The following is a 14,823-nucleotide window of genomic DNA, read 5'->3' on the forward strand; positions in this document are numbered from 1 at the left end:
AGATCGCACCATTGCACTCCAGCCTGGGTAACAAGAGCCAAACTCCATCTCAAAAAAAAAAAAAGATGGGGTTTTACCATGATGGCCAGGCTGGTCTTGAACTCCTGACCTCAGGTGATCCACCCACCTCTGCCTCCCAAGGTGCTAGGATTACAGGCATGAGCCACTGGGCCTGGCTAAAACCTCCTCTCTACTGAAAATACAGAAATTCATATCATGTGCCTGTGGTTTCAGTTACTGGTGAGGCTGAGGTGGGAGGATCACTTGAGCCTTGGATGTTGGGGCTGCATTGAACTGTGATCACACCACTACACTGCAGCCTAGGTGACACAGTGAGACCTTGTCTACAAAAAAAAGAGAGAGAATTGGAGAATTGATAGTTATATTCATATAGTGAAAAAAAATCTAATATCAAAAGTTTATTCAGCCTTTAAATTTCTTAATCACAGAATCACATTATATGATTACCCATTTATTTTGTAATTTTTAATGGTGTGCTGTATGCCATAGTACTGAAAGAAATATTTGGGGAATAGTAACTATTTGTAAAAGCCCTTAATATTCATTTTTTAAAGTAAAACACATTAAATTTTAAAACACATTACTTTGTTGTCTAAGATTCGTGTTTTTATCCTAAATAAAAATTAACGGAATGGAAAATCTCTGTTACAGAAATATACATTGATTTGTAGTATAAGCAGAAGTCTAGTTTAATGCTATAGACTGAGTCTTGAGCTTGAGTCCCGTATTTTCCATATACACATTATATCAGTAGCCTTTTTAAGGCTTTTATTCATTTTGAAAATGGTATTCTTTCTTGATTTCTGTGTTGTGAGGATTGAATTAGATGCAGGTGCCAAGGACATTGAACTATGGCTACAGTAAAGCAAGTTTTTATGCTACAGGTTTTTCATTGTTTTTGGGGGTAGTACTATTAAAATACTATATGTAATACTTTATAAAGAGTGGAACTTAAATATCCTGGCTTAAGTACAGTTGCAAGTCTTCTTCATCAGTGTCAATAAAGATTGGATATCAGGCCTTTACCTCATGCCATTTCTCCCAAATTCCTTTATATTGCCTTGGTATTAAGGATAATACTATCTTGCATAATCTTCCTCTGAAATACATTGTTTCCTTTCTTAATGATTTGGAAAAGCAGTGTATTTTAGATAATATCTTCTTACAGATACTCCAAGTATCACAGCTAAACTAATTAGTGAACAAAAAGATGACAAAGAAAAGAAAAACCATGAAGAGAAAGAAAAAGTTAAAGCGGAAAATGGATTTCAAGACAATTACAGTGTTGTTGTTGCCTCTGGTATGCTTTCTGTTTTTTTATAGTCTTGATTTTATTTGGGTTTCTATAAAATATTGCAATGTTAGTTGCAGGAAATTCATGTAATACAATATACTGATGTACAAAGTGGAGTAATAATTTTTTAATATTAGATTTTTATTTTTTTATCTTTTTTTCCTACTTTCTACTAAATGGATTGTCATCGATATTTCAGAGATTAGCAGCTAGCTATAGTTTTTACTTTCTTGGAAAATAGTTACAGATATAATGCCAAAATTATTTAAATATTGTCATGAAGGACAAATAGAATTGGGAGATTAGATACTGGATTAGAAGAAACATTTCTATATTTGACATTAGCTAGGAATGCATGCCTCATTAAAATATTTTAGAAACACCATTTTCCTTCATATTGATGTGTTTACTGATCCTTTTCTTTCAGGGCTGAAGTCTCAATCTAAACGCGCTGTGTCAGCTACACCTCCTCGTCCACCATCCAGGAGGGGGAGGACAATACCTGATAAAATAGGAAGTACTTCAGGAGCAGAGGCTGCCAACAAAATAATTACTGTCCCGGTGTTTCACCTGTTTCACAAACTCTTGGCAGGTAATACTCCACAATGAATATACATCAAAGAAATTTTAGTAGTCTTAAAACTATGTAAATCAGAGGCACAATCACCAAAATCATGTTTAATTGGGTGCCACTGATGAGATCAATGAGTTAGTCAGACTTCTTCCATGCAGTTTCTTCCAAGAGAAGTTATAGCAACGAAGGATTAATCGATTACATGTCCTTTTTAACACTAGCAAGTTATATATTTCGACTTTACTGATTTTGTAAGTTTTTCTGTCAGTGTGCCATAAAATGATTGATGAAATAAATAGAGAGTTCATGACAAGTTAATTAGGAAACGTCGTGGGGCAAATTTGTAGGACTAGTTCAAACAGTAAAACTCTTACACCACTGGTAGTTAAGAAATATGTTCTTACCAGGTAAAACAAATTTATTGAGCACTATCTTGTCTATTGTTCAAGGTGATAACAGGTTGAGCACCCCTAATCCAAAAATTCAGTATCTGATACTTTTTCAGTTCTCACAGACACAAGTGGAACAGTCCACATCTGACCTCATATGACGGTTGCAGTCTAAACACAGGCACAAAGTGCACAGTTTATTCAGCTTCCACAAGAGGAAAAAGACCCAGCCCCCTTCAGATATTTTTTGAGCCTGCCCGATTTCCCCCCACATATCCACAGTGGGTAATAAAATTGCATACGTGCATGCCAGATGTTCCAACACCAGGTTTTCCACAATGCCCCACCTGGTGCCAAGACATACGTGCATTGCCGTGTCTTTTTTTTTGCTCTGTAGTGTTGATAATTTCAAAAAGGCCTGCAGATACCTCTGTGGGTAACAGTTATAATAAAAAGAGGAAGGATTTTTGTTTATCTTTAGCACAGAAAGTCAAACTGTTGGAGAAACTGGACAGCAATGTAATTGCAAAATGTCTTCCAGGAGAATATGGTGTTAGAATGACCACCATATATGACCTGAACAAACAGAAAGATAAACCATTGATGTTCTGTGCTGCAAGTGGTGAACAGAGGTTAATGAAAAACAGAAAAGGTCAGGTGTGGTAGCTGAAGCCTGTAGTCCCAACACTTTGGGAGGCTGAGGCGGGGGGATCATGAGGTCAGGAGATGGAGACCATCCTGGCATGGTGAAACCCTGTCTGTACTAAAAATACAAAAATTAGCTGGGCATGATGGTGTGTGCCTGTAGTCCCAGCTCCTTGGGAGGCTGAGGCAGGAGAATTGCTTGAACCCAGGAGGCAGAGGTTGCAGTGAGCCAAGATCGTACCACTGCACTCTGAACTCCAGCCTGGGTAACAGAGCAAGACTCCATCTCAAAAAAACAAAAACAAAAAACAGTGCATAAAGCTAAAAATGAAGATCTTGATTGTGTATTGAAATAGTGAATCCATCAGTGTTGGCAGTGGACATGTGCCACTTAATGGTATGCTGATCATGAAACAACAATCTATTGTGATGAACTGAACATTGAAAGGAACTGTGAATATTGAACACACTGATTGCAGAAATTTAACAAAAGATATGACATTAAATTTTTAAAGATTTATAGTGATCAAGCATCTGCTGACCGTGAAGCAGTGGAGAAGTTTGTTGATAAATTTGCTAAAGTCACTGCTGAAGAAAATCTGATGCCAGAAGAGTTTATAATGCAGCTGAAATATCACTATTTTGGTGTTACTCTTCCAAAAAGAAACTGGACTACAGTTGATGAGACAGCCCCTTCAGGAATTAAGAATATCAAGGACAGAATAACTGTCCTGGGATATGCTAATGCAACTGGCATGCATAAGTACAGACACGCTCTGATGGGCAAAACGTTTCACACTTGCTGTTTTCAAGGAGTGAATTTCTTACCAGTCCATAGTTACACTGACACAAAGGTACGGATCACCATGGACATCTTTTCTGATTGGTTTCACAAACATTTTGTACCAGTGGCTTGTATGTACTGCCCGTAAGGTAGACTGGATTATGTAGAAATTTGTCATTTCTTAATATCCCCCAGTTCATCCTCCCTCTAAAATTCTCAAAACTAATGTTTATGCCAAGTACTGTCTCCCAGATTAATTCAGCCATGTTTCCAGGGTATCTTTAGATCAATGAACAGAAAATATAAATCCACTTTCTTGAACAGCATGCTATGCTGGCAGCATGGGTGCAGAAAATTTTCAGAAGGAGTTTAGTATGAAGAATGCCATATGTGCTATTGCCAACGCTTCGAAAACATTGACAAAGACACAGATGTGCATGCCTGGCACAATCTCTGGCCTGCAACTATGTTTAGTGATAATGATGAACTGCATGTGACTTTGAAGGATTCTTTATGTCAAGCGAAAAATAATATCTGACTTCCTTACATATGTACAAAATGTATCTTCAGAGTTTGGCAGTAAGCTGGAAGAAGTAGATGTCGAAGAAGTTTTCAACTTTGATGATAATGCTTCAGTTATTCGTTCCTTAACTGATGGTAAATTAGCCGAAATGGTTTTGAATTATGGTGATGATAGTGATGAAGAAAATCAAAGTAACACCACAGAAAAAGTGCTTATAGAAGAAGACATGGTGAAAATGTTTGATGGGCATATTGAGGGATTAGGACAGCATGCATTCATAGCAGAATGACAAACCGTGTGAGTTTTTAAAATTAAAGAGAGACTTCTGAGCTAAAAACCATGTTAATGAGGCACATGACTTTGCAAGAAGCATTTTTAAAAGCCTTCCACCAGAATGTCTCTTCATCTGCATAGGATGAATTTATTGGTCCTCAGCTGTTTCTGATGTTGCTTACTTAGAAAACACAGTTTATAGTAACCTTTTAATAAAAACACAGCGTCGTAGGTGAAGGCCGAAAGCCTGCTGTTGTTTGTGTTTGCTTTTGTTTAATAGCTGAACAGTATCCTGGTTATGCTACTATGCTGCTTACTTAGACTCTGACACATTATTTTTTTCGCTGTGTTAATGGTATGTTGTATTTTTACTGTTAAGTACTTATGTGTGAATAAATGTAAGAAAACAATTGCCTATTGATAGCATGTAAATTAAGAGGAATGATAGTGATGTTAAACAGTCACACATTGTTGACACGGGTGGCTGAGATAGTGACACCTTTGCTTTCTGAAGTTTCGGTGTACACAAACTTTGTTACAGGCACAAAATTATCAAAAATACTGTATAAAGTTACCTTCAGGCTATGTATATAAGAGGTGTGTGTGTGTGTGTGTGTGTGTGTATGTATGTATGTATGTATGTATGTGTACACACAAATATCAATTTTATGTTTCTATTTGGATCCTCTCCCTAAGATAACTCATTCTGTACATACAAATATTCGAAAATACAAAAAAAAAAATCTGAAATCTTAAATAGGTTCTGGTCTCAAGCATTTCGGATGAGTGATACCTTTGTCTGATTTATTACCATTTTCATGCTGTATTAAAATTCAGTTGCCAACTCAATTCAAAGGAATTTTTCTTCTTAACTTTGCGTTGTTGATTCATGGTGAAGGTCAACAAACTAATGGCTGGTGAGTTGGATACCTCTGTCCAGAGGGGTCCTTTTGACATATCTAATGGCCCATTACCTAGGTGATGTAAGTCTCCCCTTCTGCCTGGAATAAAGTTTTGTTGGAATAAAGCTATCCGCATTCACTAGTTTACTGTCCATAGCTGCATCTCTGCTACAATGTAGATTAGCAGTTGTAACAGAGACTATATGGCCCGCATAGGTTACCATATTTATTAGGAGGCCCTTTATGGAAAAAAATGGCCCGTATCAGATCTATGGGAATGTCTGTTCCTTTGTTTTTGTTTTGCCCATGACTTTTTAACACCTTCTACAGACATTGTTATTATTATATAATAATCAGAAATAAATTCAGTTTTGTGAACTTTCCAGTGGCTGTTGAATTTTTTAATTGTTTTGAAATTGGTTTCAGAGTGAAACTCTTGATTGTAATTTAGTAAAAGCAGTTAATAATTAAGCCAAGTATATGTTTCTTTCTTGGTTTCCAGATTTAACGTAGTTATATCATTTTAGGCCAGCCATTGCCAGCTGAAATGACACTTGCCCAGCTTTTAACTCTCCTATATGACCGAAAACTTCCTCAAGGTTACCGCTCAATAGATTTGACTGTTAAATTGGGATCAAGAGTTATAACAGACCCAAGTCTATCAAAAACAGATTCTTATAAAAGACTACACCCTGAAAAAGGTATGTGCATAATACTACTTTTAAAATTATAGGCTGTCGTACGAAGAGGCAGAGATTTCTATAGTTGATGACCTAATTGACTTGTATTTTTATTTTATCAATGTAAGATAAAATTTTTTAAAACTGAATTTTTGTAAATATAAAAAATGGCCATGATTTCAGTTGGAAATTAAGTTGCATTACTTTTTCTTATAACATCACTTGTTTTATGAATGGATGTACTTTAATTTCTAGTATTTCTGTGACAGCTATGTGAATTCTTTTTTTTTTTTTTTTTTTTTTTTTTTTTTAGCGTTTCAGCACGTTTATTAGTTTAGACTGGCTCTGGGCATCTGGTCCCCAAAGGGCCACATAATGGCCCCCGTGGAGCCTGGTATGTTCCCACAACCCATCCCATTCCAGTCCTGACCAGACTGAGGTGACAGTGTCCAGGTGGCAGAGCTCTGCTAACCCGAGGGTCATGTCACCCAGCCCATTGCCTCACCCAGCCCACTGCCACCCCCACACATGAAAGGCAGGGAGGGAAGAGGTTCTCACTTTTATAATAAAAGTGAGAACCTCAACTTACAACTTAGCTATAATTTATATTGAGTGGCATTTCATGCACATAAACTTGTTTTCTCATATAATTGGGAGCATGTAGTTTTGTTTTTTACTTATATATTCCATTAATTTTTATTTTAAAGACAGAGTCTCGTTCTATCACCCAAACTGGAGTGCAGAGGTGTGATCTCAGCTCACTGCAACCTCTGTCTCCTGGGTTCAGCCTGGATTTTCCTGCTTCAGCCTCCTGAGTAGCTGGGATTACAGGCACCTGCCACCATGCCTGACTAATTTCTGTATTTTTCGTAGAGACAGGGTTTCACCATGTTGGCCAGGCTGGTCTTGAACACCTGACCTCGAGTGATCTGCCCACCTTGGGCTCCCAAAGTGCTGGGATACAGGCATGAGTCACTGCACCCAGCCCTTATATTTCATTAAATATTTTTGAATGTTCGTTTTTGAATTGGCTGTTTTTTTCATATGGATGTAAGAAAATTTACCCTTTCCCCAATTGTTGAAACATTTTGGTGGTTCCCAATTTCTTACTCCTATAAATGCTGTATAAGTAATTTTCATAGTGAGTGTCATATGAACTTATTTAATATTTGCATCTTTCTCATGATTAAAGTTCAGTCTTTAGTTATTGGTCTTTTATATTCTTCAGCAAATTTTGGTACATTTCCTTTCCCCAGTTTTTCATCAGGATTATTTCTCTCTTTTGTTTTAATGTTTAAAGGGTTTGGTTATGTGACCTTTGGTTTTCTTTAGTGAGTAATTCAAAGTTAAGCCAATATGCTCTAATTTTTTGTTTTCAGTAAGAGAAGTGTTTGTCATTATTCAATTTTTCTTAATAGGATACTTTTTTTGAGATGGAGTTTTGCTCTTGTTACCCAGGCTGGAGTGCAATGGCTCGATCTCGGCTCACCACAACCTCCGCCTCCTGGGTTCAGGCAATTCTCCTGCCTCAGCCTCCTGAGTAGCTGGGATTACAGGCACGTGCCACCATGCCCAGCTAATTTTTTGTATTTTTAGTTGAGACAGGGTTTCACTATGTTGACCGGGATGGTCTCGATCTCTTGACCTCGTGATCCAGCCGCCTCGGCCTCCCAAAGTGCTGGGATTACAGGCTTGAGCCACCGCGCCCGGCTAATAGGATACTTTAGAGCATATTATTTGCTCTGAGTATTTTGAGAACCTACTTATTTTAGCATAGGATATATGTACAAGTATGCCCTGAAGGACGGTGCTTCTCAAACTTCAGTATGTTTACAAGTTACCTGCATAGTAGTGTTAAAATCCAGATTCTTCATTTCAAACAAGCTTGCAGGTGATGCCCATGCTGCTAGTCCATGAACCATTCTCCCGATAATAAAACTAAAGAAGGCAGTATCAAGTCATTTAAAGGTCATTGTAGCATCTAGCCTTAATACAGATATATCTAAATAAATGATGTTTTGTGCTCTTTTTTGAGTAGCAAGAAAGCAGTAATACCTGCTTTTGTAAATGAAAGAATATTATAGAAATATACCCTTTCTTACCTATTCAGTTATTTGTAATTTATTGTCTAGATCATGGAGACTTACTTGCTAGCTGTCCAGAAGATGAGGCTCTCACTCCTGGTGATGAATGCATGGATGGGATATTAGATGAATCTTTGCTTGAAACTTGTCCCATTCAGTCACCATTACAAGTTTTTGCAGGAATGGGTGGACTGGCTCTTATTGCTGAAAGACTACCCATGCTGTACCCAGAAGTAATTCAACAGGTAAGATAAAATTTCCTAATGGAGTATATCATTCCATAGCTAAGCTCTTCATTTCATATGTTTGTTTTTTAACTTACTTGAGTAGACTTTTAGAAATACCCTTTGTTTTATATATTTTTAACATTATATTACTCTTTCAACGGTCGGTCTGTACAGAGCTTCATGAGCTTTAGTAGGTATGGAAGAAATGATGAAGATCAAGCACTTTTGCTGGATTTACTACACTGTGGCATTTACCTTGATTTTATGGTTGTCATACTAGCATTCTCTTTTCTATACTGCTTTAAGTGTGATATTTATTAGATATATTATTGGAAATAGAAGAGTAAAATAGTAGTATATATTACCAAAGTATGTCTTTTTGTTTAACTTTTATTCTTGTTTCAAGTGGCATTTCCATTTTGGTGGTTTAAAAACATAATGTGTTCATTAATGTTTTTGTCAATGTATGTGCTTTCCATGCTTTTGTACATTTCAATAATAGATTACAACATTTGTCTCTCAGTAAATAAAGCAAACATGAGTAAGGATGTAGGAGATTTTGGGGAAAAACACCCAAAACTTCTAGATGGACCTAACCAGCATTTATAGAACACAGCATTTACCAGCTGCAGGATGTACTTCTTTCCAAATGGATATAGAACTTCACCAACATAGACAGTATGCTGGCATATACACAAAGTCTCAGTAAATTTAAAAACATTAAAATCATACCCAATATGTTCTGTGACCATATCAAAATTAAATTAGAAATCAATAGCAATAAGATCTAGAAAACCTCAAATATGTGTAACCTAAGCAGTATAGTTTTAAATAACAGATCGATGAAAGAAGAAATTACAAAAGAGACTACAATATATTTCAAAGTGATAGTGCCAACATGACGTGGGATATACAACAGACTGTTGTAGCTATATCCCACGTCATGTTGGCACTATCACATTTTGGACACATTTTATAGCTTTAAATGCTTATAATTAAAAGAAGAGATTTATCAGTGATGTACACTTCTACCTCAGGAAACTAGAAAAATGAGTACAATTAACCAAAAATCTGAAGCAAGGAACTGTTACAAGTAAGAGCCAGAATCAATTCAATATAAAACAAAAATCAAAGAGAAACAAGAAAGCCATACATTTTTTTCTGTTGAGACTTTTAGTAAAATTGATAAACTATCAAAAATTTTCAAGAAAAAGGGAAAATCACACAAATTGAACATACCACAAATGGTAGCAAGCACCTTATTATAATTTCTATTGAATAAAATTGTAAGGTACTATTATAACCAACTTTATGCCAGCATATTTGATAATTTAGATATAATCGATAAATTCCTTGAAAAACACAACCAGAATCAACACAAGAAGTGTATATGTACGTTTGTATGTATGCATTCATACAGAATTGTAATCAAACATACGAAATTTTTAGTCTGTTTTCATTTTTAAGTACCATGGCTGTGATTTTGATATCACATTAACCCCATGTTTCTCCAACTTAAAACTAATTTTTTGTTCTTAAATTAGAGCATTTGGCTACTTTAGAAAGTATCATGTCTCCTCATTTGCTGTGACATATAATGAGTATCAGAATTAAAGACATCACATGGTTGGAATATTGGAATTCCTATAAGTCTGTGATATAAATCATATCCTGTTCATTGAATTTAAAATAATATATTTGTGTTTTAGACATTATTCAAAGTGAGCATGTTCTTCATAGATGGGAAATTGAGTTGTTTAATCCTAGTATATCAGAAATATAAATATTTGTTGTTAATTGAGCAAAAGTATGTTTTTATATACTTTTCAGTTTTGACTTTCCAAATGTGAACTAATAGATACAAGTGAATATAATATATAGTTTAAAAAATAAAATCTGTCTTAATACTAATCCCCTAAAACAGTACTGTTTGAGTAGTTATACTTTTGACATTTATATAAACATCAGTTTATATTCTTCTACTGTTTGCTGCTTTTGCTGAACCTGTATTGTGAAATTAATCTTTGTTGATGCCTAAACCTGTTGATGTCTCAACCTGTACAGCTCTAATATACTTTCTGTATATATAACTATACCTTATTGTATGTATCAGTCTTAATGTTGATGAGCATTTTTATTGTTTCCAGTTGTTAACTGTAATTTAAAAAGTTGTGAAGAATGGTATCCATCTCTATTATAAGACTTAAAAATTTTTACCTGTATAGTGAGTGAATGGGAAATGATATATGACAGTGGTTTTAATTTGCTCTTCTGATTTTCATGAAGTTGAGGGTCTTTTACTTGTTGAAGAATTTGAGTGCTATAAATCAAGAGCTCTTTGGTTTTGCTTTCTTTTTGCTTTCAATATATTTGTTTTGTTTTGTGGCATCATTTGAGAAATAATCTTTTAAGAAAACTGAATTACGACAAGGAGGTAAAGTTCTACATCTGTAACAATGTTCTCTTATCATATAGGCACTTTTGTATGGCCCTATCTTGTGTGCAGCATAAAATAATAAATATAGAGCTATTTTTTAAAAATCCCCTGTAAAAGATTTCAAAATGGTTTAGAAGTGAAAAGTGCCTTGAATTCCCATATTCTTACAGTTAGGCCATTTTATGTTGTCATTCTGACCTATGCTTCAGTAGTCAAAATAAGCTGGCATCAAAATTCCAACTGTTTTATTCAGTATACAGGTGGATGTAGTATAGCTGTAGATCAGCTTAAGACTTTTACATATATGTGTAAAAGAAGGAAGAAAAAATAATGAATTAATCACAGTTACCTCACCATTCATTTAAAAGTTACCCCACAGAGTTACCTATCAGTCTACTAAAGTCATACAGGAAGCTTAGGAATGATCCTGATGTTTTAAATGAATAGTGAAATAGTGAGATATCTTTGTGATTAGCTCACTATTAAGTTACATGTTTGAGTGTGGAACTTCACACTAGTATTTAGTGAAGTGCATTATTCATGGCCAATTAAGATAAATAGAATATTTCTAAATGAAATTAGAAGTTTGTAGGGGCACCACTGGAGTTTGGTGTTTTGGCTCAGAATTGGAGTGTTTTTTGTTGTTTTTTTTTTAATTATTAAGATTAAATTATAGACACGATGCTCCTTCACCCCTAAGTGTAGAAAATTTCTCTTACATAACCACAGTACAATTATACACATCAGAATTTCACATTGACCCTGTACTGTAAACTCGAAGTCTTATTCATCTTTTGCCAGTTGTCATCCTGATGTTCTTTAGGCCCAAAGAAAAAGAACTCAGTTTTCTTTTGCATAGTTTGAGGGCAGTAGTGGTTCAGGATTCAGTTCAGGTTCATACATTGCATTCTGTTGTCTTGTCTTGTAGTCTCTTCAATCTGTAACAATTCTCCTATCTTTATTTATCTTTCATGCCTCAATAACCTTGACAGTTTTTAAGAATACATGTTAGAAATTATGTCTGTATATGTACTTACACATATATACATACATGTATTTTTCTAGGAAAGTTTGCTGATAGGGCCCAGAAGCAGACTCCCCCAGTGATACATGCATATCTATCTTCCATATTGTCATTTTAAAATGTGATTTTCCACTAAAAGAGATCAAAGCTCCTTGGAGAAATTCTAGGATTGAGGAAGGGTATGTAGAAGATGAGACTAGACTGTTTTGCTGTGCTAGAAAGCAAGGACATGCTCAAACAGTTTGGGGACAAGTTAAAAGGAAGCAGGATCCTGCTTTAATGGGGTTTCAGAGACCAAATATTATTCTCCTTGGGCATCAAAGTTTATGACAGTATAACCTATGTAATAAAATTATAATCCATACTGATAAAAATTAATAGATGGATAAGAAGGGAATGTTTTTCTTTATATATTGGTGCCAGCTAATATATGTAGAAAGAATAACAGAAAGTCTCCTTTTGACAACCACTGTAGTAATAATTGTTTCAGCCACAATTATAAAAATGCTACGACTAACCAATCAAAAGTTTAGTGAGAAATAAGACATTTAAACAGCCTCAAGAATCCACATACAGATACTTAACTAATTATAAATGGGGAAATAATAACTAATATAGAGACACTTAGCAGACACTGCCATTCTTCTGTTGTCATGTGCTTCTTGATGTTTGGAAGCTTGTTTTTATTTTTATTTATTTTTTGAGATTGCATTGTTGCCCAGGCTGGAGTGTGATGGTGTGATCTTGGCTGACTGCAACTTCCACCTCCTGGGTTCAGGAGTTTCTCCTGCCTTAAACTCCTGAGTAGCTGAGACTACAGGTGCACACCACCACACCCAGCTAATTTCTGTATTTTTAGTAGAGATGGGGTTTCACCATGTGGGCCAGACTGGTCTCAAATTCCTGACCTCAAGTGATCTGCCTGCCTTGGCCTCCCAAAGTGCTGGGATTACAGGCGTGAGTTACTGTGCCCAGCTGGAAGCTTGTTTTTTAAAGCAAGTAGCTTTATTAATCCTTACATTCCTATATTTTAATGTGCACATCTAACAGAGTCTTAACAAGCGCAAGATTATTTGAAGTTAAGTCTTGAACTTGAATCTGATGTTGAAAATGTGAATAGCCAAGCAAACACTTCTTTTTCTTTAGGTGAGTGCTCCAGTTGTAACATCTACCACTCAAGAAAAGCCAAAGGATAGTGATCAGTTTGAATGGGTAACCATTGAACAGTCAGGGGAGTTAGTTTATGAAGCACCAGAAACTATCGCGGCTGAACCTCCACCTATCAAGTCAGCAGTACAGACCATGTCTCCAATACCTGCCCATTCTTTGGCTGCTTTTGGATTATTTCTTCGTCTTCCGGGCTATGCTGAAGTCCTACTGAAAGAGAGAAAACATGCCCAATGCCTTCTTCGATTGGTATTGGGAGTGACAGATGATGGAGAAGGAAGTAAGTGTTTAGTATTAAATTTATCAACGTGTAATAGGTTGTGTAAAGTTATCCAGATCATTGCCAGTTATTCATCATTTATATCTCACACAGTTAAGCTGTATGAGGATTTGTTGTAAGTGGTGGCTCACTTCCAGCATATACATGATAAATCCTAAAGAATCTTCATTTTCATCTCTCTGTTCATTCAAAAATTATTTTCTCTGTGCTGACGAAACTGTTGGACATCACTGGAGAGATTTAAACATGAAGAAGTTATTTAGAGCTATCCCCAAGTAGCTAATGTTCTCCAGTAGTAGTAACAAGGAATGTATATAAACATAAAGACTTAGAGCAAGTTATAAAATGCCTTGGGCACTCTTGAGTGCAGTATTATGGAGAATCACACAGGTGAGTATTATTTATTTACTACTCAGCAATGTAAATGAAGTGGTGTGGTAGTTTTTTGCGGGGTCTTTAAGGACAGATTAGATTTAGGTTGGGATGCATTACCTCAGAAAGAAAAGGAATGGAATGAGCAGTGTTTTGAGGTTAAAATCTATGAGAGGGGATAAGTTACCTAATGAAAGTTTGCACAAAAAGCAGCGTTGTGTGCATTTTGAAAGCTAATATTGGTAACAGATCATGGAGAAGATATACTCAGAATTTTAAATTTTATTTTGAATAGCAATAAAGATTTATTAAAATATACTAAGAAAATTAGTAATGTGTTGAATATGGTTTTTTAAGAAAATGAATCTGGGGCCGGGCGCGGTGGCTCAAGCCTGTAATCCCAGCACTTTGGGAGGCCGAGGCGGGTGGATCACGAGGTCAAAAGATCGAGACCATCCTGGTCAACATGGTGAAACCCCGTCTCTACTAAAAACACAAAAAAACTAGCTGGGCGTGGTGGTGCATGCCTGTAATCCCAGCTACTTAGGAGGCTGAGGCAGGAGAATTGCCTGAGCCCAGGAGGTGGAGGTTGCGGTGAGCCGAGATCGCGCCATTGCACTCCAGCCTGGGTAACAAGAGCGAAACTCCGTCTCAAAAAAAAAAAAAAAAAAAAAAAAAGAAAATGAATCTGGTAGCAATACTTATATTAAAGAGAACAGAATTAGGAAAATAATACCATAAATGTATTAATAATAATGTAGAATAATAAAACTGTGATAATTGTTTCCATTGGGTTGGCATTGTTATTTAATAGAAAGAAAAACTGAAGAATTACAGAGTAGCCTCACGAGTAGATTTTCATTTGGGTTACCTCTGCATTTTCACTTACTATTTATTCTGTTAATATTTATAAGAATATTAATATTTCCTTATGTTAATTTAAAATCACATGGTTTTGATTAGAGTTGATATCTTTCATATACCATTTAGAAAGAATAAACTGTTAAGTCCTATGCCACAAAGTATATTTAATTTAACAAAACTGTATGAATTTATTTGTAGATCTCAAAACTCTGAAGCTATCAAATATTCAAACTAAATATTTTTTTCTTTTATGTTTTCTTTACAACAAAATCCCTTGTAAATG

General features: G+C 35.6%; 1 protein-coding gene across 11 annotated transcripts in view; it reads left to right on the forward strand.

Moving 5' to 3' along the window:
* The window catches only part of BIRC6 (baculoviral IAP repeat containing 6), a 267,531-nt gene that overhangs the window by 179,636 nt on the left and 73,072 nt on the right, over window positions 1-14,823 (forward strand). For all 11 annotated transcript variants that reach the window (XR_012516772.1, XM_039475342.2, XM_039475325.2 and 8 more), the window contains 5 exons: window positions 1,190-1,321; window positions 1,743-1,907; window positions 5,933-6,106; window positions 8,218-8,414; window positions 13,004-13,304. Coding sequence is in view for 10 of the 11 variants with exons in the window: in XM_039475342.2 (XP_039331276.2) it covers window positions 1,190-1,321; window positions 1,743-1,907; window positions 5,933-6,106; window positions 8,218-8,414; window positions 13,004-13,304 (969 nt within the window). In the remaining variant the exon portion in view is untranslated. The remainder of the gene's footprint in view (window positions 1-1,189; window positions 1,322-1,742; window positions 1,908-5,932; window positions 6,107-8,217; window positions 8,415-13,003; window positions 13,305-14,823) is intronic.

This window comes from Saimiri boliviensis, chromosome 1 (assembly GCF_048565385.1).
Source record: "Saimiri boliviensis isolate mSaiBol1 chromosome 1, mSaiBol1.pri, whole genome shotgun sequence".
Lineage (NCBI taxonomy): Eukaryota > Metazoa > Chordata > Mammalia > Primates > Cebidae > Saimiri > Saimiri boliviensis.